Here is a 22052-nt window from a genome sequence, read left to right as displayed (position 1 = left end):
GCCAGTGCAGCGTGGAAAACACCCATGGGACGGAAGAGATAGCAGGGCATCCAAGTTGAGAAAAAATGATGTTAAAGAGCAAACATGTTGTCTCATGTTTTACTGCGAAAGCTATTTCAGCCTTGTTTGCTTATTATAGGAATATGTTGGGCTTTGTTTGCTGGAGTTTGGTTGAATGTACAGACGATAGCCTAATTGTTTTCTAACTGTCTGAGCTTTCTTTGTGCTTTTGTGGTTCAGTTCCACAAACTGCACAAAAGCACAATCACCCAGACCAGACTTTGGTAGACAGAGCAACAAATAAGTGGATCTCAGTCAAATACAAATTATTATTTTCAGAATAAAAATCTATTACGTAGAAGTCCAGTATTTATCAACACGTGTAGGAGTGGTGGAGGGCAATGTGGCAGCATTGTTGGCAAGAGTGAATCAACAGTTCCTCATTTTCCACCTCATTTTATTAATGCTTAAATTATGATTGGATGTTTTCATTCAGCTGGTAGCCAAGCAGCTGGTGAATGAGCTGGTGACGGTAAAGCATAACTGGATGAAGCCAGTGTTACTTCAGAGCTCTGCCCAACCTAATGCAATGCTCCATTTCAGATGACCAAAGACAGTGAATGGATCCGGATTGTATAGAACACAAATGCCACATATTCTTAAGCTAAGTTTCTACTGTTAGCTGTTGCAGTGGTAATGTCCCCAGAGGACTGCAAATAAAGCATTACTTAAAATGCAAGCCGAACTGTCTCATTCTCATGCAGGTGGGATTTTGCATAAGGTCCAACCCCACCAGATGGCACAGCAATGTTAAGATATTCATCTAATACAAGCTGATTGAAAGATGCACCTGATTCCCTCATTTATTTAGAATATGGATCGATGTGTATGTGCTCAGTGTCATTACATGTAGCTTAAGGTTCATGACAGAAACCCCACTTTTATTTTGTGTGTGAGGAGCTTCATGTTTAATACAAACTTCTGTGGTTAGATATAGATGTTTGCCTCTCACCATAGTGCTTCCCTGGTTTGTTGGAGGCTCCTCTCTGCCCCGATATGATTATGTATATAAATAGTTTTTTTATTAATTAATTTATAGATTTTTATGTAGGATGTTCCACAACGTTGTATAAATGCACCTCACCTGTGGTATTAAATTGTCATTACTGCTGGAGGGGTTACACTGAAGATGGCTGCTTGCTGAGACACATAATTTAGTGCCCACAAAAACAAAACAAAAAAGGCTGTTTTCTGTGAGTGCTGGTGCTTTATTTCTTCTGTCTTTGCCATTGCTGGGCATCCGATACTGCTAGAGATTTGGAGCCATGCTCGCTGCCACTTTTTAGTAAATGTAAAGTGTCTCATTGTGCTTGTTCTATTGTGTATTTTACTCCTCTGATAGCATGTTTGTTCTTCCCTCTCTCTAACAGTCCATGGTCTTGCTGCTGCACAGCCAGCACCAGTACATCTTTGACTATGACTCTGGGGACCGACTGTCAGCGGTCACCATGCCAAGTGTGGCTCGACACACCATGCAGACTATCAGATCCATAGGATACTACAGAAACATCTACAACCCCCCAGAGAGCAACGCCTCCGTCACTGTGGACTACTCTGAAGATGGACAGGTGTGTGTGTGTGTGTGTGTGTGTGTGTGTGTGTGTGTGTGTGTGTGTGTGTGTGTGTGTGTGTGTGTGTGTAATGTCTAAGGATAGTATTTTTTGTTTTCCTTATTTCTGTTGTTGTCAGCTTCCATACTTATTTCTTATGAATTGTTCAAGTCTGATTATTTTCATGATATTAAAGGGAAGTGCCTATCAACCTACAAACTGTGAAATAAGACAACCCAGTCAGTTTTTGTGGGCTGCCTAGATTAGAAAACATGTGATTCAACAAGCCATTCAGATTTGACTCCCCTTCCTCTGTCACATGCAGGCTCATTAAAATATATACCATCCACAGCTTGACAACCACCTTTACAAAGGTGCATTATATTTTTCTTGCAAGCCAATCTGAACAGAGTGGGCTTTTTGGGAGGGGGGCTTAAAGAGACAGGCACTAAAACGGAGCGTTCCAAAAAGAGGGTGAATACAGATATATTCAGAAAGACAGTATGAGAAAAATAATGTGTTCTTTGTGTAAACATGTTCCGGTAGAAACCCAAAATACAAGCATGAACCTGAAAATGAGCATGATATGTCCCCTTTAAAATGTATGTTCTTTTTCCTCTGTCTCCAGCTCCTCAGAGTCGCCCATCTAGGCACTGGCCGCCGCATACTCTACAAATATCGTAGACAGGTCTGGGACTCTGTTTTTACATATATATATATATATATATATATATATATATATATATATATATATGTATGTTCAAGTACATATAGTTTATATAATAGTAAATATACTAATAAATACAATATTTTATGTGTGTACGATAGCAATATTGTCCTTTGCAATGAAAATGTTCTTTTTTTTAATAATTTAAATACAAAAATTATATTTATTGCAAAATTTGGACTATTAAAATAATATATCATTTGTCCTTCAGTTATTAATCATTATTTTCTGTTAAGTCATCCCACATATGAATAGTTACACATTGTGAATACATTTGAATAGGATTTCTTCAGAATAAGATCCTGAACAGTATAATCATATATATATATATATATAATAAATGGAAAGAAGATCTATTTTTGCATTGCGTACTTGACAGTCATGGCAGGGAGAGATCATCAGTACAGCCTGAACCATGAAGAAACAGAGTCAGGTGGACCCCAGAGAAGAGAATGAACAGGGACTTTGACAGCTTGACTAGACCACTCAAGTCAGTTGATGGCAGTCATTAAATGTAACTGATGTTGTTGCTGATCCTGGATGAATAGGATCTGATATTCTACAAAGTTCATTATTGTAAACACATACTGTTCTTTTTTTATTTGTCTCACCAGAACAAGCTGGCAGAGATCCTCTATGACTCAACGCGGGTCAGTTTCACGTACGACGAGACTGCTGGTGTGCTTAAGACCGTCAACCTGCAGAGCGAAGGCTTCATCTGCTCCATCCGGTACCGCCAGATCGGCCCGCTGGTCGACCGGCAAATATTCCGCTTCAGCGAGGACGGGATGGTGAACGCGCGCTTTGACTACACCTACGACAACAGCTTCAGAGTCACCAGCATGCAGGCTGTAATCAATGAGACACCACTGCCAATCGATCTCTATCAATTTGATGATATATCTGGAAAGGTGGAGCAGTTTGGGAAGTTCGGAGTCATCTATTATGATATCAATCAGGTAAGAAGGGATTGGATGCATTAATTTAAATTGTCCTTAAATGATGGATAAGTAAGAAAAAGTACCTCATAAATCTTGATAAGGTGGATAAGTCGTTGCAGTTAGAGGTGATACTACTGCCATTTCAAACAAAATATGTTAAAGAACTTAATAAATCAAATGTTTTGAAATGCAAACACTGAACCGTGTGAATCCTTAAAATACAATCTAATATTAACAAATATCAACCGATCGAAATGGCGTTATCAGTGGTTATCACTACCATTCTAATGCTTCAGACTACACCTACCAACTTGTGAAAGTAAAACTTAATGTTGTGAATAGAAACAAAATGATTTTATGTTTTGGCAACAAAAGGACTTTGTCAGGTTTAGGAATAGATCCTGGTTTGGGTAAAATAAGCATACTTTTTATGTAGCTTATGTAACTTGGCATTAGTGTAGTGCGTACGCCACCTAACAAAAATATGGTAAACTAAGTCAACGTCAACTTTAGATTCCACACGGGACACAGACAGCAATGTGCTGAGTAAAAGTCCTGTTTGTTTGAACCATCCAATACGTCACCTGACTTCCTCCTTTGCTCCCATCATAATAACTACGACACTAGAGGTCAACGTCGTCATCTTGTATTCATATTGGTTGATTCAATAGATGATAGCAGCCTTCCCACTAAAAACTAAAACTAAACCAGTGTTAGAAGGGGCCTGCTACACCTACACCTATGAGGCTCATAACCGCTGAACCATTCAGTCGGCTAAGGAGTGAATCTGAGATGCTTGATAAAAAGGTCTAGAGATATATGCTTCAATTCCTCAAATACATCTGGTTGTCAATGTGTTTGTGTCCCTGGATGGCTCTTGATTCGTGTTGATGCCCATGTCTTGTCTGGTCAGTCATGTATAGTTTCTCCCCCCGTCTTAGATCATCTCCACAGCAGTAATGACCTACACCAAACACTTCGACCAGCACGGCCGCATCAAGGAGATCCAGTATGAGATCTTCAGGTCTCTGATGTACTGGATCACCATTCAGTACGACAACATGGGCCGAGTCATCAAGCGGGAGATCAAGATTGGACCGTTCGCCAACACAACCAAATACGGTTACGAGTATGACGTTGACGGACAGCTACAGACGGTCTCCCTCAATGAGAAGATGATGTGGAGGTAGGATCAGAACATTAAACGGAGAACAGCCCCATCATTTGATGATGCCAGATGTTAATAGTATAATGTTCTGGCCTTCCAGGTATAATTATGACCTGAATGGGAATCTGCATTTGCTGAACCCGGGCAACAGTGGTCGGTTGACCCCTCTACGCTACGACCTGAGGGACAGAATCACTCGTCTGGGAGACGTTCAGTACAGGCTGGATGAAGACGGTTTCCTGAGACAGAGAGGAGCTGAGATATTTGAATACAACTCCAAAGGTGAGAGTTAATATAGTAACACAAAAGCCCGGTCACTCCAGAAAGTGACACAGAGAAGTTTATATGTGCGTCCTAATGAAAAGCTGTGCTAGAAGCTTGATGATGTAGTGACTGAAGTAGTATGGCTTGTTGGTGAATATGTACCAGCTGGGAACTTGCTACCAATAGCCAGTTACAATCATGGTCACAATAGCTCTCTGAGGTAGCTAGCTTTATGACTGCCAGTTATTTAGCGTGGTAGCTTGGTTGCTGAGGGTTAAATAAAAGCCACACAGCTCCTCCTTTTTTTGCTCTCTGGCTCTCTCCATTTTCATCCAAGGTCAGCACTGTCCAGACAGCGTTATAGGACCTGAACAAATCAGGTTGCGAGTACCTTGGCGAGCATGGATGCCAATCCTAGCGCTTGAATGGTGCAAAGCATTTGTTCAGGTCCTATGCCCAGACCAATGGGCTATCCTGACCTTAACTACTCAAGGTCAATGCCTAACATTAACCAATCGTCTGTGCCTCAACAAGCTACGCAGGGCGGGTCTTGTGAAGAAGAGCATTCATAATAATGCTGTCTCGACAGTGCTGACCTTGGATGAAGATGGAGAGAGCCTGGACGCCTGGCCAATCCTAGCGCTCAAATACTGCAAAGGGCGGCCTTTGCACGTAAAGTACATGCAAGGTACTTGTAACCTGATTCGTCCTGCCAGAAGAGCAGTGGGATTCATAATGACGCACCAAAACAGCTTGTTATTGGTCAATAGCACAAACTCATGTGTCAAAGCTTACTTGGCCTGTGATCGAGGTGATTCCAATTAAATGAATTGGCTTTGCCACAATGTTTGTTCTTTTAAATACTGGTGTGGCAGAGCCTCAACCCTATTTTTTTTTTTTTTCAAAATGTCAGCATTTTAGATAAAAGTAACAATCTCACTGAAATCAATACTTCTAATGTTGTCTCATCATTCTTCACATCCTTTTATCTTCCTTTCTGTGATTCAGGTCTTCTAGTTCGTGTCTACAGTAAAGCGGCCAGTTGGACCATCCAGTACCGCTATGACGGTTTGGGTCGGCGTGTGGCTTCTAGAAACAGTCTGGGCCAACACCTGCAATTCTTCTACGCTGACCTGAACTACCCCACCAGGATCACTCACGTCTACAACCACTCGAGCTCCGAGATCACATCCTTTTACTACGACCTGCAGGTAGCTGCGCTGGAGAAGTCATTATTGCTGCAATACTGTATTTGGTCAAATTTGGCAAGGAAAGTACGGACAATATATTTTTCCAAACTCAGAAGTTCTCCAGTGTTTCTAGCTAGAGACTTCCCACTCACTGCTATTTATGAGTCACTTTTGGTTTTCACTCTCAACTTTTGATTTATGATAGTCCGTGTGGTGCAGGTTTTCCTCCAGTGACCATCGGGAAAACACGATGAATGTGCAGCATCTCAATTAGAGAGGGGGTGATGGTTCTCTCTGTAGCAGCCCCACTTTATCACATTAAAATACTTTGAATGCTTCACGGGTTAAGGAACCCTTATCAGTGTTTTATTGTTATGAATACAGTTACCCACACCCACAATAATTCATAATAATGGTGACGCCATTATTTATAGTCCTCCTGTTGCCACGTGGAGTTCTAATACAACAGCAAGTCCATTTACCATTGAATTCATAATGTATTTAATTGTTATGTTTATTGTTGCACAGGGCCATGTGTTTGCTATGGAGATCAGCAGTGGAGAGGAGTTTTATATTGCATGCGATAACACCGGGACCCCTCTGGCTGTCTTCAGCAACAATGGACTGTTGCTTAAACAGGTATGTGTGCATGTGAATGTGTGTGTGTGTACCTGTTACTGAAATGGTTTTGTGTCTCCATATCAGATCATAAATCTGTGTCTGTGTGCAGGTGCAGTACACAGCGTACGGGGAGGTTTACTTTGATTCCAACCCAGACTTTGTGCTGGTGATTGGTTTCCATGGAGGCCTGTATGATCCTCTGACACGACTGCTTCACTTTGGAGACAGAGACTACGACATCCCAGCTGGAAGGTATTCACTCATTTTACAGTTAAAGCGTGAGAGGTTATTCTCTAAAACAGGACGCTATTGTTCTGTCATTGTCACATTTGACAAGAGTGTGTGTGTGTGTGTGTGTGTGTGTGTGTGTGTTTTACAAAGGTGGACCACTCCTGACATCAGCACATGGACACGTGTTGGTAAAGACCCCCAGCCCTTCAACCTCTACATGTTTCGAGGCAACAACCCCATCAGCAAGATTCATCAGGTCAAAGAATATGTCACAGGTAACAAGGAGACATTTAAAGAAAATAAGCACGAGAGGGATTGTACTTTTTGGGTCTAGATGTTCCGTGAGAGTTTTCAATGGTTTCAAACCAAGTGCTATAAAAGAACAGCTGTCCTAAAAAGTTCTATTCCAGGTCTCCTCCTTCTGGGTCCCTACTTTTTTTACCTTCTATAAATGTAGGAACTAAAATCATGTTTAAGCCAGATAACCAAACATATTTCTATTTTCCAAGCTTATTTTCTTATTGTTTCATTTGTTTGTAGAATAAATTGTGACAACATGCTAGCTTACTTAATTAATGCAGTGGATGCAGTTTGCCAATGAATAGTTTTTTTTATGTTGTATTCCATCAGCCTGAATAGTGAAGTGAGGTTTGTTTTACTAATTCTTGGAAATGCAGGCTATAACACACACTATACTTGTACTATCCTGAAAGCTATGTTTAGTGAAAGTGAACAGCATGGTGAAATAAGTCTGATGCAACAGGTGACAAAAAGTTCCATCTGCCAGGAGGAAAGTAGACTTAACACAGAGATATGAAGTGAGTTTTTTTTATCATAGACGCTAAAGGGTGCCTTGGTATCAGACACCAAGGTGTGTGACAAAGCCTGAACGGCCCACAAACCCTGAGTGATGTTACTGTGCTATTTGCTATTTGCTGACAACATGAACACAAGAAAAGAGAAAATCCAGGCAGAGGTCATATACAGACACCGCCACACACTTCTAATGGGTCATAGTGATGATTGAGAGGGATTATAATTAATCAGTCTATACATTGTTTATTGGGAAAATCCTGCATATTATACCTTTAAAAGGGTTTATAAAGTTATTATAAGAAGCATAAGAAATATACAGACGCCTCTATTGAGTGCAAATCATCAAAGCAACATGCTCATCAACTTCTTTTATTTTTCTCTTTTCCACATCCACTGCTCTGTTTCTCTGTAGATGTCAATATCTGGTTGGTCACATTTGGCTTCCATCTCCACAACGCCATCCCAGGATTCCCCATTCCCAAGTTTGACCTGACGCAGCCATCACTGGAGATGAAGAAGAGCCAGCTGTGGGACGACCTGCCTGTACGTATACTGAGTACTCATAGATAGAAAGGCTGGACGAATTGCAGATGGCTTAAGAGCAGCAATGGCCTGTTGTAATAGCAGAAGGCTGAACTCATCATGTGTTCAGATCAACATGGAGCACAAAATGCTGCTGCACTGCTCAAACCTTCAAGCGTTGATGTGATCATAACTGTATTATACTGATTTTAGTACTAATATTTGAATATATTTTAACTTTAATTTCACCTACAATGGCGTAGCAGCATACATTTGTTAGCTCTAACAGTTATCTTTTTCTTTTAATAGAAAAAAGGAAAACTAAATATAACATAAAAATGTTTTATATATCATAAAGGTATACTATACTGTTAGGAAATGACCATTAGAAAAGAAAAGTTAATTTCATACATGCAAAATAATAAAAACAATAAAGAAGAAAAGCAAACGCAATGGAGAAAAAAGTCATGGAACAAATGACATAACCAAACGAGAACATTTTGCAAGAAATTTTGACAGTGTGGCTTCTACTGCCCGAAGACGTCGCAATATATATATATATATATACACGCTGATGTTACCGGTAGTATCGTTGAGGTTCGATTGAGATAATGCTTCTCTCTTTTCTGCATTTTAGATTCATACTCTTGAAAAAGTTAAACCAAGTTAAAGCTGACGCTTTTATTTTGAAAACTTACCGGATGCCCTATCCCTTATCGGTGTCTGACTTCCTGCCTGGGTCGATCTGCTCTGTGTTAATTGACGCGATAAACCTGAGCCTTGGGCTCTCGCACGCCCCCTTCATTGAGGCAGAGTAGTGTTTGCCTCCCCTTAATGTCAGATCAGCAACACTAAATATGTTCTACACAGACTTGAAATACAGTACCTATTATATGGAAAGAAAGGACATATAATGAAAGTGTCTACAAATATTACAGTGTGTGCAGGAATGAGACAGCAAAAGGCACGCGCTCAACCCAGTTAGTGAGGGATTCACAGTCTGAGGTGAGGAACAGCTGGTCACTGCCTCACCTCACTGTCTCCTCTCTGTTTGAACAGGACATGCGCTAATTCAGAGATTTTGATTATAAAAATGTTTGGAATAATACAGAAATTACATTTATAGCGCAGATCAGTAGAGAAATATTAATATGTATTTTATTTAGCATTATTTGTTTTTTACATTTCATCATCACACCCTGACCGCACGTCCCTGCGTAGAGCTCTGGGTGAACACAGACGGCTACAGTTTGTACTTCCTGATTCAACAACAACAGGACGTCAGTGATGACAGGAGGAACATCGCGCCAACCGCGTCGCTTCAAACGCGTCGCTTCAAACGCATCGCCCCAAACGCGTCGCTCCAAGCGCCTCAAACGCGACGCCCCAAACGCGCCGCCCCAAACGCGTCGCTTCAAACGCCCCAAACGCGTCGGTCCAAACGCCTCAAACGCGTCGCTTCAAACGCCCCAAACGCGTCGGTCCAAACGCCTCAAACGCGTCGCTTCAAACGCGTCGCTCCAAACGCCTCAAACGCGTCGCCTTAAACGCGTCGCCTCAATCGCGTCGCTTCAAACGCCTCAATCGCGTCGCTTCCAACGCGACGCTCCCAACGCGTCGCCTCAAACGCGTCGCTCCAAACGCCTCAAACGCGACGCTCCAAACGCGACGCTCCAAACGCGTCGCCTCAAACGCGTCGCCCCAAACGCGCCGCGCAAAATTCGCGTCACTGCAGTCTCATCGTGTCTGTGCAAAGACTTTGTATGTAGTCTCATCAAGCGAATAATTCGCCCTGCGTTCGGTGTGAACACAGCTGGCAGCCTCGTGGGGAGGGGAGGGGGGAGCTGCGCTCATGTGATTGCTTGAAAATGAGGCTGACATCTGATTGGCTACAGATAGGTCCATGTTAAAAAAACGTATTTGTGAATCCGGCCAGGCAGGGGAGTCTCAAAAAACAAATGTGAAGACATCCACAAACAAATACACACAAATCCACAAACAAATAGAAAACATCCACACACAAATACATACAAATGCAGAAATATATTTGTTCTGCGTGCATTTGTGAGTCACATTTATTTGTAAATCCTTCTGTGTAGAGACAGACAGACAGACAGAGAGAGAGAGAGAGAGCGCGTGCGTGCGTGTCACTGGTTGCCATGGTGACGACGCAGGGCCTGGAGAGTCTGTGAGTCTGTTTGTTTATAAACATCAGTAATTAGCTGAATTAAGAACACCTGTGAGCTTGGCAGACTTTTCATGAGAAAACACTGGAAAACACCTGTCAAACAAATGCACTTTATACCAAAACCATCAGTCCAATCAATAAAATAAGTGCACCGTGAGAGAGCTAAGACTCTGCCGAACGCCCTGGTATGTTTTTTATGTTTAGAGTGTTATAAATGTGAGCGCCAGCGCAAGTTACAAAACTGGTACCGTCTGCTTTCTTTGACAAATTTCTTTTCTGATTTAACATGGGGTCTAATGGGGCAGTCGGTTGGAATTCATGTCGCTCCACAGCTGTTTGAGCCAAATGTGTAAGTCCGTTGGATTCCATAGACACTTTGTTGCGACCAGCACAAGATTTCCAAGCTTTTTGGCAAAAATGGTGTATAAAGAGTAAAAATTGTGGGAATGGGAGCAATTTGTTTGGAAAAATCACAGAACATTTTCCTGCTCTGCTTCACTCTGACCGTGATGTCATCACTCTAGCACTTAACGAGCTGCGCAATACACACCCATTATAAAATCTCAAACAGACCCAAAGTTTTGCTGAAACTAAATCGGTGACTTCATGAAAACTATGCTAGCTAGCAAAATGTCCATTTGGCTCAATAACGTCCATCAATTTGTCTACGTTTTAAACTTTGAATCATGTTTCTACGTTAAAGTATGGCTGGTCAATATGGGTCCAAAGTTAAGTGTTTTTTTTGCTTTCTTCACGCCGAAATCCCATTCAAGTCAATGGGCCGATTTTTCATCGTAGATCGCGATTTTCGGGGAAACCGCTGGACGAATTTCTTATAAAAGTCATAGCTCACGATTCCCGATCAAGCCGCACGTGTTGAATTACTTTTTGAGCAGGTGTTGGCAACGCTGTGGGACTAGTTTCGCGGCAAACTCTGATGTGGAAGATGGAGAATAAGAATAACTAGAAAATGCATTTCCTGCTGAAAATGCGTTGGAATGCTGAAAGCTGAAAGCTGAAATGAATTGCAAAAACATTGCTGAAAATACAGAAATGAGAGACTACCGGTCTGAAAAATGTTGAAGCTCGAAAGCATTTAAACTGCACTGCTGAAAACCCTTCTAGTTGAAACGTCTAACTATGGTGTCTGTAGCTGAAAGTATGAGAAAGAAGGCTTTGAAAGTTGAAGTTTAACAGGATTTGAAGATTTTCTCCATAGATATCCCATTGAAAACAAATTGCAAAAGCTTAATAATTCAAAAAGTTTAAAGATTACAAATATGAAAAATATCACCCCTCTCCTGAAAAAGCTGAATATTTTGATATTTGAACAGCTTCTGTGGCTTAAAAAATGTCAGCAGTAGTGATATTTGTAGTAGTAGAAGTTGTAGTTGTAGTAGAAGTATTATTAGTAGTAGAAGTATTAGTAATTAGAAGAAGCAGTATAAGTAGTAGTATCAGTAGTCGTAGTAATAGCTGTAGTAGTGGTCGTAGTATTTAATATAACAGTAGTAGTAGTAGAAGAAGTAGTAATAGTAATGGCAGTATTTGAAGTGATAGCAGTAGTATTAGTACTAGTAGCAATCGTACTAATAGCTGTAGTAGTATTGGTACTGGTAGTAGCATGAATAGCAGCAGTAGTGGTAGCAGAGAGAGAGCCAGAGGGAGAGAGGGAGAGACAGAAAGAAAGACAGAGAGAGTAACACAGAATGACAGGAAGACAGAGATAGAGAGACTGAATGAATGAGTGTGAGAGAGTGAGAAAGGCAGACAGACAGTTATTTGTACTGAGTGAGTGAGACAGGCAGACAGACAGTTATTTGTACTGAGTGTGTGGGAGAGAGAGACAGGCAGACAGACAGGTAGATGGACTGAGTGATTTGGAGAGAGACAGGCAGACAGACAGTCAGATGGACTGAGTGTGCGGGAGAGAGAGAGACAAGCAGACAGACAGTTATATGAACTGAGTGAGTGAGTGAGTGAGTGAGACAGGCAGACAGACAGTTATATGTACTGAGTGAGTGGGAGACAGACACAGGCAGACAGACAGTCAGATGGACTGAGTGTGTGGGAGAGAGAGACAGACAGACAGACAGTTATATGAACAGAGTGAGTGAGTGAGACAGGCAAACAGACAGTTCTATGAACTGAGTGAGTGAGACAGGCAGACAGTTATATGTACTGAGTGAGTGAGTGAGTGAGTGAGTGAGACAGGTGGACAGACAGTCATCTGGATTGAGTGAGAAGAACAGACAGACAGTTATATGTACTGAGTGAGTGGGAGAGAGAGACAGACAGACAGACAGTTACATTGACTGAGTGATTTGGAGAGAGAGACAGGCAGACAGACAGTTACATTGACTGAGTGATTTGGAGAGAGAGACAAGCAGACAGACAGTTATATGAACTGAGTGAGTGAGTGAGACAGGCAAACAAACAGTTATATGAACTGAGTGAGTGAGACAGGCAGACAGACAGTTATATGTACTGAGTGAGTGAGTGAGACAGGTGGACGGACAGTCATCTGGATTGAGTGAGAAGAGCAGACAGACAGTTATATGTACTGAGTGAGTGAGTGAGGCAGACAGACAGTTATATGTACTGAGTGTGTAGAGAGAGACAGACAGACAGACAGAGAAAGAGAGAGAGTGTGTGTGTGTGTGTGTGTGTGTGTGTGTGTGTGTGTGTGTGTGTGTGTGTATGTGTGTGTGTGTGTGTATGTGTGTGTGTCATTGGTTCCCGTGGTGACGACGCAGCAGTTGGAGAGTCTGTGAGTCTGTGTGTTTATAAACATTAGTAATTAGCTCAAGCACGAACACCTGTGAGCCTGCCGCCTTTTCATGAGAAAAAAACTGGAAAACACCTGTCAAACAAAACCACAAAACTCCCATAACCATAGCCCCTATTGCTCCGATATTAAGACTGAAGTGCAAGGATGACTTGAAGAACAGATCCTGCGAATATTGGATCTGTAGTGTAAAAAAAAGTGGCTTCAATGGCGATTTACAAATGGGGTACGGTTGTCTGTGCAAGACTTTTTTGAAGTACGTTTTAACATTGGGGGTCTATGGAGGAGAAAGTTGGTTTTCCTCTCAAGTAAAGGCTTTTGAGCCAAATGTGTAAACCTGTGGGATTCCAAAGTCATATGTCTACGACAAGGACAAGATTAGCTACGTTTCCATCCAAAAATTATGCATGTAGAGTGAAAATTGAGGAGTCAGTCGCAAAAGACAAATATTTTTTTCACAGGAATCTCAAGCTTCTCTTCACTCTAGCGATGACATCACGCACTCTAAGCTGCGCAATACACACCCATTATAAAAGCAGAAAAGGACTGAAAAACACATAAAAGCAAAAATGATACTATTCAAAAAGTGTAAAAGATATCAACATGATTATAACATACAATCATTGGTCAGGGTTTTCTCAACATTTGAAAGTTTAAATGGTGTCTGTAGCTGAAAGTATGAGGAAGTAGAAGGATCTGAAAGTTGAACAAGTTTAAGAGGATTTGAAAAGTTTCTCCATAGACATCCCATTCAAAAAAAAATTGCAAAAAGCTTAATAATTCAAAAAGTTGAAAGATTAGAAAAATGATGAGAAATAGCACCCCTCTCCTGAAAAAGCTGATCATTTTCATATTTGAACGGTTTCTGTAGCTGAAAAGATGCTCAAGTTATTAAGTGCCAAAATACGTACGGAAGAAATAGTTGAAGAATAAAGATTAGGATAACAATACTTGGAATGCTGAATCAGCATTCCAACAATAACTAGAAAATGCATTTCCTGCTGAAAATGCGTTGGAATGCTGAAAGCTGAAAGCTGAAATGAATTGCAAAAACATTGCTGAAAATACAGAAATGAGAGACTACCTGTCTGAAAAATGTTGAAGCCCGAAAGCATTTAAACTGCACTGCTGAAAACCCTTCTAGTTGAAACATCTAACTATGGTGTCTGTAGCTGAAAGTATGAGAAAGAAGAAGGCTTTGAAAATTGAAGAAGTTTAACAGGATTTGAAGATTTTCTCCATAGATATCTTATTCAAAACAAATTGCAAAAAACTTAATAATTCAAAAATGTAAAAGATTATAAATATGAAAAGTCATATCACTCTCTCCTGAAAGAGCTGAACATTTTGATATTCGAATGGTTTCTGTGGCTTAAAAAATGTCAGCAGTAGTGATATTTGTAGAAGTTGTAGTAGAAGTATTGTTTGAAGTAGAAGTATTAGTAGCATTAGAGATATTTATAGTAGTAGTAGAAGTTGTAGTTGTAATAGAAGTATTATTAGTCGTAGAAGTATTAGTAATTCAAAGAAGTAGTAGAAGTAGTCGTAGTAATAGCTGTAGCAGTGGTTGTTGTATTTAATATAACAGTAGTAGTAGTAGAAGAAGTAGTAGTATTAGTAATAGTAATGGCAGTATTTGAAGTAGCAGTAATAGCAGTAGTAGAAATACTAGTAGCATTCATACTAATAGCTGTAGTAGTATTAGTACTGGTAGTAGTATGAATAGCAGCAGTAGTAGTAGTAGTAGTAGTAGCAGTTGTAGTATAAGTAATAGTAGCACTGGTCGTATTAGCAGTAGTGGTAGTAATAATAGCAGTAGTAGTAATGGTAATAGTTGCAACAGCAAAAGTTGTAAAAAGTTGTAGTAGAAGTAGTATTAGTAGCAGTAGTAGTAATACTAGAAATATTTGCAGCAGTAGTAGTAGTTGTCGTAGTATTAGTAAGAACATTAATTATTTCAACAAAAAAGCCTCATTTTGAGCTTAATGTTTAAATACAGTTAATCCATGGGGCTTTTGTTTTGAAAGGGTGGGGCTGGGTGGGTTAGACAGGAGGAGAGGAGACTGAATCATAATGTTAGATAAACACAAACAGGTTATTAAATGACAGGCTTCATCAAAAGCATTTCAGTTGGAATTCATTCGGTGGGGCTTGTACTTTAAAATGGTGTGTGTGTGTGTGTGTGGGGGGGGTCCTCTAAAAGTCTCTAATACCTGAATGACTGTATAAGAGATACACACGCAGAGAGAGAGAGACACACAGAGAGAGAGATACACACGCAGAGAGAGAGAGAGACACAGAGAGAGATAGAGAGACACACAGAGAAAGAGATACACACGCAGACAGAGAGAGACACAGAGAGATAGAGTGAGGCTTGTGTCTGTGAGTCTGTGTGTTTATAAACATCAGTAATTAGCTCAAGCACAAACACCTGTGAGCCTGCCGCCTTTTCATGAGAAAAGACTGGGAAACACCTGTCAAACAAAACCCCCAAAACACCATAACCATAGCCCCTATTGCTCCAATATTAATACTGGAGAGGGAGGATGACTTGAAGAACAGATCATGCGGAAATTGTGTCTGTAGTGTAAAAAAAAGTGGCTTCAATGGCGATTTAGAAATGGGGTACAGTTGTCTGTGCAAGACTTTTTTGAAGTACGTTTTAACATTGGGGTCTATGGAGGAGAAAGTTGGTTTTCCTCTCAAGTAAAGGCTTTTGTGCCAAATGTGTAAATCTGTGAGATTCCATAGTCATATGTCTACGACAAGGACAAGATTAGCTACGTTTCCATCCAAAAATGATGCATGTAGAGTGAAAATTGAGGAGTCAGTCGCAAAAGACAAATATTTTTTTCACAGAAATCTCAGGCTTCTCTTCACTCTAGCGATGACATCACGCACTCTAAGCTGCGCAATACACACCCATTATAAAAGCAGAAAAGGACTGAAAAACACAAAAGCAAAATTGCTACAGCTCAAAAAGTATAAAAGATATCAAAATGATTATAACATACAATCATTGATCAGGGTTTTCTCAACATTTGAAAGTTTAAATGGTGTCTGTAGCTGAAAGTATGAGGAAGTAGAATGGCAATTCCAGGCAATTCTATTGGCTCCTACTGTTCGAAGGATGTCTCAATGGTGAAAATCGGAGAAAGGGGGGCTGAGATACAGCCCTGAACAGAGAGAGTGGGCTGAATCTGAAGCAGTATTTGACCTTAAACTACACAACTAAAAAGGGCTTAGAAAGAGCTTAAAACACTCAAAAAAGGTCCAATCTTCTGTCTTTTGATTCATTGAACATCAGGAGTGATACATAGAAGTGATATAGAGTGTTTTTGAATTTAAAAAATATTTTTTTATTCAAATATTGGAATATTTAATCAGTTTTTTAATTTTATATGTTCTATATTTTATAAATGTTTCACTGTATCTATGTATAACTGTGTATATAGAGCCTATATCAGTTGTTCTAAGAGCTGAGCATATTTAAAATCTTGGATTTCCATACTTTCCAAAAAACAATATCCTGAAATTGCTGTTTTTCCAGAGCGAGCTTTTGAATTTTCCAAGTTGTGCTGTGTTCCATCCTTATCTTATGTTAACCTGTAACATGTATTCTGATAGTTCCATGATTTTTCTCATCTCAAAAATATATAAAAAAAAAAAAAAAAAAATTTAATTTAATTTTTTAATTTTTTAATTTAATTATACACTTAATTAGGTATTTCTTATCTTTATTCTAGCTGAGGCCTGCAAATAGGCCTCGTTTGTAAAAGGTTTTAAGAAATGTGGAAGTTATTAAGTGCCAAAATACGTACGGAAAAAATAGTTGAAGAATAAAGATTAGGATAACAATACTTGGAATGCTGAATCAGCATTCCAACAATAAAGATTCGAAGAACAATACTTGGAATGCTGAATCAGCATTCCAACAATAAAGATTCGAAGAACAATACTTGGAATGCTGAATCAGCATTCCAACAATAAAGATTAGGATAACAATACTTGGAATGCTGAATCAGCATTCCAACAATTAAAGCTGCAAGCAGCGATGTACGGGCCCTCACACCTTCCTGCGTCTCGGGGGTACTGGCGGGACACCAGCAGACGCGGCTGCGATTGCTTTGACCATCGGACAACGCGTCCCGGAGTTTAACGTATTTTTCCCGCTGGACTCTGAGATGCTGGAAATTATGTAGTGCACATATTCCACCAGTTCCTGTATCCACTATGTGGCGCTAGAGAACATGCGCAAACATGCATTATGTTGCTCTACATCTACAATGTCCGATTTCACATTAATTTTAGAGCATGGTCCCAAGAGACTTTTTTTTACGTCTCCATGTGCCTACCAAATTTCATACATGTAGATCAAACATTTTGAATATTTGTAGGGGGTGCTATCGAGGAAATTTTTAAACGGTCAAGCCAAAAAGCCATATGAAATATATACACTGCCTGGCCAAAAAAAAAGTCGCCACCAAAAAAAAAGGTCACACACTCTAATATTTCGTTGGACCGCCTTTAGCTTTGATTATGGCACGCATTCACTGTGGCATTGTTTCGATAAGCTTCTGCAATGTCACAAGATTTATTTCCATCCAGTGTTGCATTCATTTCTCACCAAGATCTTGTATTGATGATGGTAGTGTCTGACCGCTGCGCAAAGCCTTCTCCAGCACATCCCAAAGATTCTCAATGGGGTTAAGGTCTGGACTCTGTGGTGGCCAATCCATGTGTGAAAATGATGTCTCATGCTCCCTGAACCACTCTTTCACAATTTGAGCCCGATGAATCCTGGCATTGTCATCTTGGAATATGCCCGTGCCATCAGGGAAGAAAAAATCCATTGATGGAATAACCTGGTCATTCAGTATATTCAGGTAGTCAGCTGACCTCATTCTTTGAGCACATACTGTTGAACCTAGACCTGACCAACTGCAGCAACCCCAGATCATAGCACTACCCCCACAGGCTTGTACAGTAGGCACTAGTCATGATGATCCAGGTGGCGACTTTTTTTTTGGCCAGGCAGTGTATTTCCATTACCTATGACACTTGTGCAAAGTTCCAAGACTGACAGAACAAGCATGAACCCGACCCGTGGGCTCTCGCAGGCCCTCTTCATTGAGGCAGAGTAGTGTTTGCCCCTCTGTGTTTTTTCACTGCGGTTTCTGTCAGATCAGCAACACTAAATATGTTCTACACATATGTGAAATACAGTGCCTATTATATGGAAAGAAAGGACATATAATAAAAGTGTCTACAGGTATTACAGTGGTGACAAACAATGAGAAAGCAAAAGGCACCGCTCAACCCAGTTTGTGAGGGATTGCACAATCTGAGGTGAGTCATGTGTCTCCTCTCTGTTTGAACACGACATGTGCTAATTCAGCGATTTTGATTATAAAAATGCTTGAAATGATTGGAATCATACATAAATTACATTTATAGCACAGATCAGTAGAGAAATATTAATATTTATTTTAGCATTATTTGTTTTTTACTTGTCATGATGACAGGTGAGGCTCTGCCTGCCTCCCCTAACCGCATGTCCCTGAGCCAGATGTCTCATTTTCTTCCCCAGTCCCTGGGATGGAGAATCAAAATGTACATACAAACACATAACAATAACATACACCCACAGGTATTATTAATATAATACAGAGCAAACAGTCATTCATAGCTGTAGCTAGAGTACATAAGAATATCCAGCTCTTTACCATGATGACATGTAATCACTGTTCTTTTTCAGTGTGTCTAATCTTTGTCCTAACTTCCTACTGTTTGTTACCAGTTCACTCTACTTTAATTTGTTTTCAGGGCACAAGGAATCCAAAGATTGTAGGGACCTTCTAGGGTTAGGGACCCATACAGCTCGAGCTTTCTCAAATCAAACAACGTAATATCACTAATATAAATTTGATGAATAAAAGGATTAGCCCACTTGCCATAAACCTACCATCTAAAACGTGAAACCTAAAGGGCCCCATAGACAGGCCACTCTTGCTTTAAATTCACTCGTCTGTAGTCAGAGCTTCAGCTTAAAATCTGCGAAAACTGCCACTCTGAATTTAAAATTTAGCGCCTTTAATGTCAAAAAATCCAAATTTTTCCATATTGTCATGCAATGTTGTTTTAAAGCAGTGTGTAATGAACTTTTTATGTGGTAATGCAGCACATGAAGTCAAACGTTGCTCTTCTTCCTCTCGTCCTCAGTCTATCTCAGGTGTCCAGCAGGAGGTGACTCGTCAGTCTCAGGCCTTCCTGTCCTTTGAGCGCATGCCAGAGATCCAGCTCAGCCGGCGGCATTCAGACCACGCCAAACCCTGGCTGTGGTTCTCCACTGTCAAGTCTCTGATTGGCAAGGGAGTGATGCTCGCTGTGATCCAAGGCCGCGTGGTAACCAACACCCTCAACATTGCCAATGAGGATTGCATCAAAGTGGCTGCAGTCTTAAACAATGCCTTTTACCTTGAAGACCTACATTACACAGTGGAGGGACGAGACACGCACTACTTCATCAAGACCAGCCTGCCAGAGAACGACCTCAGCGCGCTGCGGCTCACCTCAGGCAGAAAGTCTCTGGAAAACGGTGTGAACGTCACAGTGTCCCAGTCGACGACGGTGATGAATGGGAGAACGCGCCGTTTCGCTGACGTGGAGCTGCAGTACGGCGCCCTGGCGCTCCATGTGCGATACGGGACAACGCTGGACGAAGAGAAGGCACGAATCCTGGAGCACGCCCGGCAGAGGGCGCTGGCGAGCGCCTGGGCCCGCGAACAGCAGCGGGTGAGAGACGGGGAGGAAGGAGTTCGGCTGTGGACGGAGGGAGAGAAAAGGCAGCTGCTGAGCAGCGGGAAGGTTTTGGGGTATGATGGCTACTATGTGTTGTCCATAGAGCAGTATCCCGAGCTAGCCGACAGCGCTAACAACATGCAGTTCCTACGGCAGAGTGAGATAGGGAGGAGGTAACACGGCATCAATTTCTACCCCGTGTGACTGTCAAAGACTAACAAAAAGTTGAGTTTTAACACAAAGTGGATGTCACAGAATGAACTGTCCTGAGACTTAAAAGTAGCCACTGAAGAGACCCCATTTTTGCAAATTAGTTTTATTCTGAGAAGTAGGATTTATAGTGAACGACCACTTCAACGCAAATGACCCGAAACACAAACTACAGTTGTGATAGTTACAAACAATCTTCATGCGCCTGCAACAAGGTTTAGTCTTTGGACCAATGCCTTTTCTCTCTCGCTTTCTTTTTCTATCTATATTTTCTATCTTTCACCCTGTTCTCTGCCTTTAAACCGCCTGCACGCATGTCCCTCCCCCTCTCTCTGGTGGCTAACCTGAGTGCTATAATTGTGTGCTATCTAGCTGTGAAACAGTGGGGTGTAGAGACTCGTTCAAATCGCCGACAGAGCATTTCCGCAGCCATCACAATGAGATGAGCCCCCAAGCATTTAGACAGTTGTAAACTGTCAGAGGAGTCGACGTAACAAATGTCTGTGGATCCCTCGCAGATGTTGCAGGTATCATATCTGCGTGGGTCCAGGTGTGACCAGTCACTCTGGGTTATAGACCCCCATGAGCCATCGGATCTATTGTCTTCATGACTGAAGGAACTGGAACTGTTGTGGACTCTGTCTAAGAGATACGGGCACAAAAAAGGACTACAATTTGTACGAGTGACAAAAAAAAGACTTTATTTTCTGTTTTGATTTTTTGTTTTGTTTTTATATATAAACTTGCATTTGCTTCAGACAAAAAGGGGATAAAAAAATGAACAAAAAACAGTTACATAGTATTACCTATACCACTATTACTACTATTATTACACCACCATCACCGGAATGGACCATGATCTGAACTAAACAAAACTTTGAGTTGTGTTTCTGTTTCCTTCTTATCTATTATCTGTTTGGTCAGTTCTAAAGCCACTCCTTCTCATCCCCCGTCCTTCTGCAAGGTCTTTAAAATTGTACAGTGTCAGACTGTGAGGAAACGGGGCAACCACGGTGCCACAGCTGTCTCTAATTCTCTGCAGACCGAGTGGGCTCACCGGTCCGGTTAAACACTGGTCCCGTCAGCCCAGGAGCCCTTCACTTCTGCAAAATGTGACTCATAATGCATAGACCTTGTGCTTTTATCGGTCAAAGGTAGTAGTATTGCTTGCAATAGAAACATGTTGTCATGGCTTTGGGGGGGCCGGGTTGCTGTGAGTAGTAACTATTCGTTGCTTCTCTCCTCGTTTTTTGCTCGTTTCTCCTTAAAGGGACAGTACATCGCCATCAGTGACTTTAATGAGTAACAGTAATCAAAAATCGATGTGGATGTTTTCTCATTGATTGTGGGTCTCTGTACTCTCATAGAGGAGTTTTCTTTGTGTGTATGTGTGTTTACAAGGTTGGGAAGGCATCTTAAATAATTTTAAAGGAAAGAACAGGAACTTTACACAGAGTGTTAACGTCATATGCTACCAATCTTTTTTCAGAGACGAGTTGACAATGTTTTATGGGTTGATATTTTTTATTTTGAAGGTTGAGAAATTCCACTTATCCATACATCAATATTAGTCTCAGAGAAAGTAATTTATGTACAGTGTTTCTACGGTAAAGAATAAAACTCCTTGAAACTATTGTTGTGTTTTTACTGTGTTGTACATCTGTGTTTCTTTTTCTATCCACTCTCAAAGGCAAACAGAATGAAAAGCTGCTAGCAGCAATGAATGTGGTGTCATAGTACCGTGCAGCTTTGTGATATTGTTATTGAGTACAGATATGTAACAGTTATCAAAACACAAATGAAATTGAAAAGGCTTTATTTTCTTTAAAAAAAACCTCAGGAGTCTGCCTTTCGTGTCTCATCTAATACAATTTTTCCACCAAACTGAGCGCATAGATGCAGGTTTTTTAAAACATGGGAAACCTAGCTAAAACTAGGCAATATTGAGTATGCCATGCAGCTGCCCCGTTGCTCT

At 40.9% G+C, this 22052-nt stretch overlaps 1 protein-coding gene across 6 annotated transcripts in view; it reads left to right on the top strand.

Annotated features, from left to right (window-relative positions):
• Window positions 1–21710, top strand: part of tenm3 (teneurin transmembrane protein 3) — a 336797-nt gene extending 315087 nt beyond the window's left edge. For all 6 annotated transcript variants that reach the window (XM_068727440.1, XM_068727439.1, XM_068727438.1 and 3 more), the window contains 11 exons: window positions 1431–1628; window positions 2239–2298; window positions 2952–3296; window positions 4220–4464; window positions 4547–4728; window positions 5719–5921; window positions 6429–6539; window positions 6631–6773; window positions 6903–7027; window positions 7981–8111; window positions 19289–21710. In XM_068727440.1, the coding sequence (XP_068583541.1) occupies window positions 1431–1628; window positions 2239–2298; window positions 2952–3296; window positions 4220–4464; window positions 4547–4728; window positions 5719–5921; window positions 6429–6539; window positions 6631–6773; window positions 6903–7027; window positions 7981–8111; window positions 19289–20044 (2499 nt within the window). In that variant the 3' untranslated portion in view covers window positions 20045–21710. The remainder of the gene's footprint in view (window positions 1–1430; window positions 1629–2238; window positions 2299–2951; window positions 3297–4219; window positions 4465–4546; window positions 4729–5718; window positions 5922–6428; window positions 6540–6630; window positions 6774–6902; window positions 7028–7980; window positions 8112–19288) is intronic.
• The last annotated feature ends 342 nt before the right edge of the window (window positions 21711–22052 follow it).

This window comes from Cebidichthys violaceus, unplaced genomic scaffold, assembly GCF_023349555.1.
Source record: "Cebidichthys violaceus isolate CVI_PGR_0920_01 unplaced genomic scaffold, fCebVio1.0.p SCAF_4, whole genome shotgun sequence".
Lineage (NCBI taxonomy): Eukaryota > Metazoa > Chordata > Actinopteri > Perciformes > Stichaeidae > Cebidichthys > Cebidichthys violaceus.
This window is presented reverse-complemented; position numbering and strand designations above follow the sequence as displayed.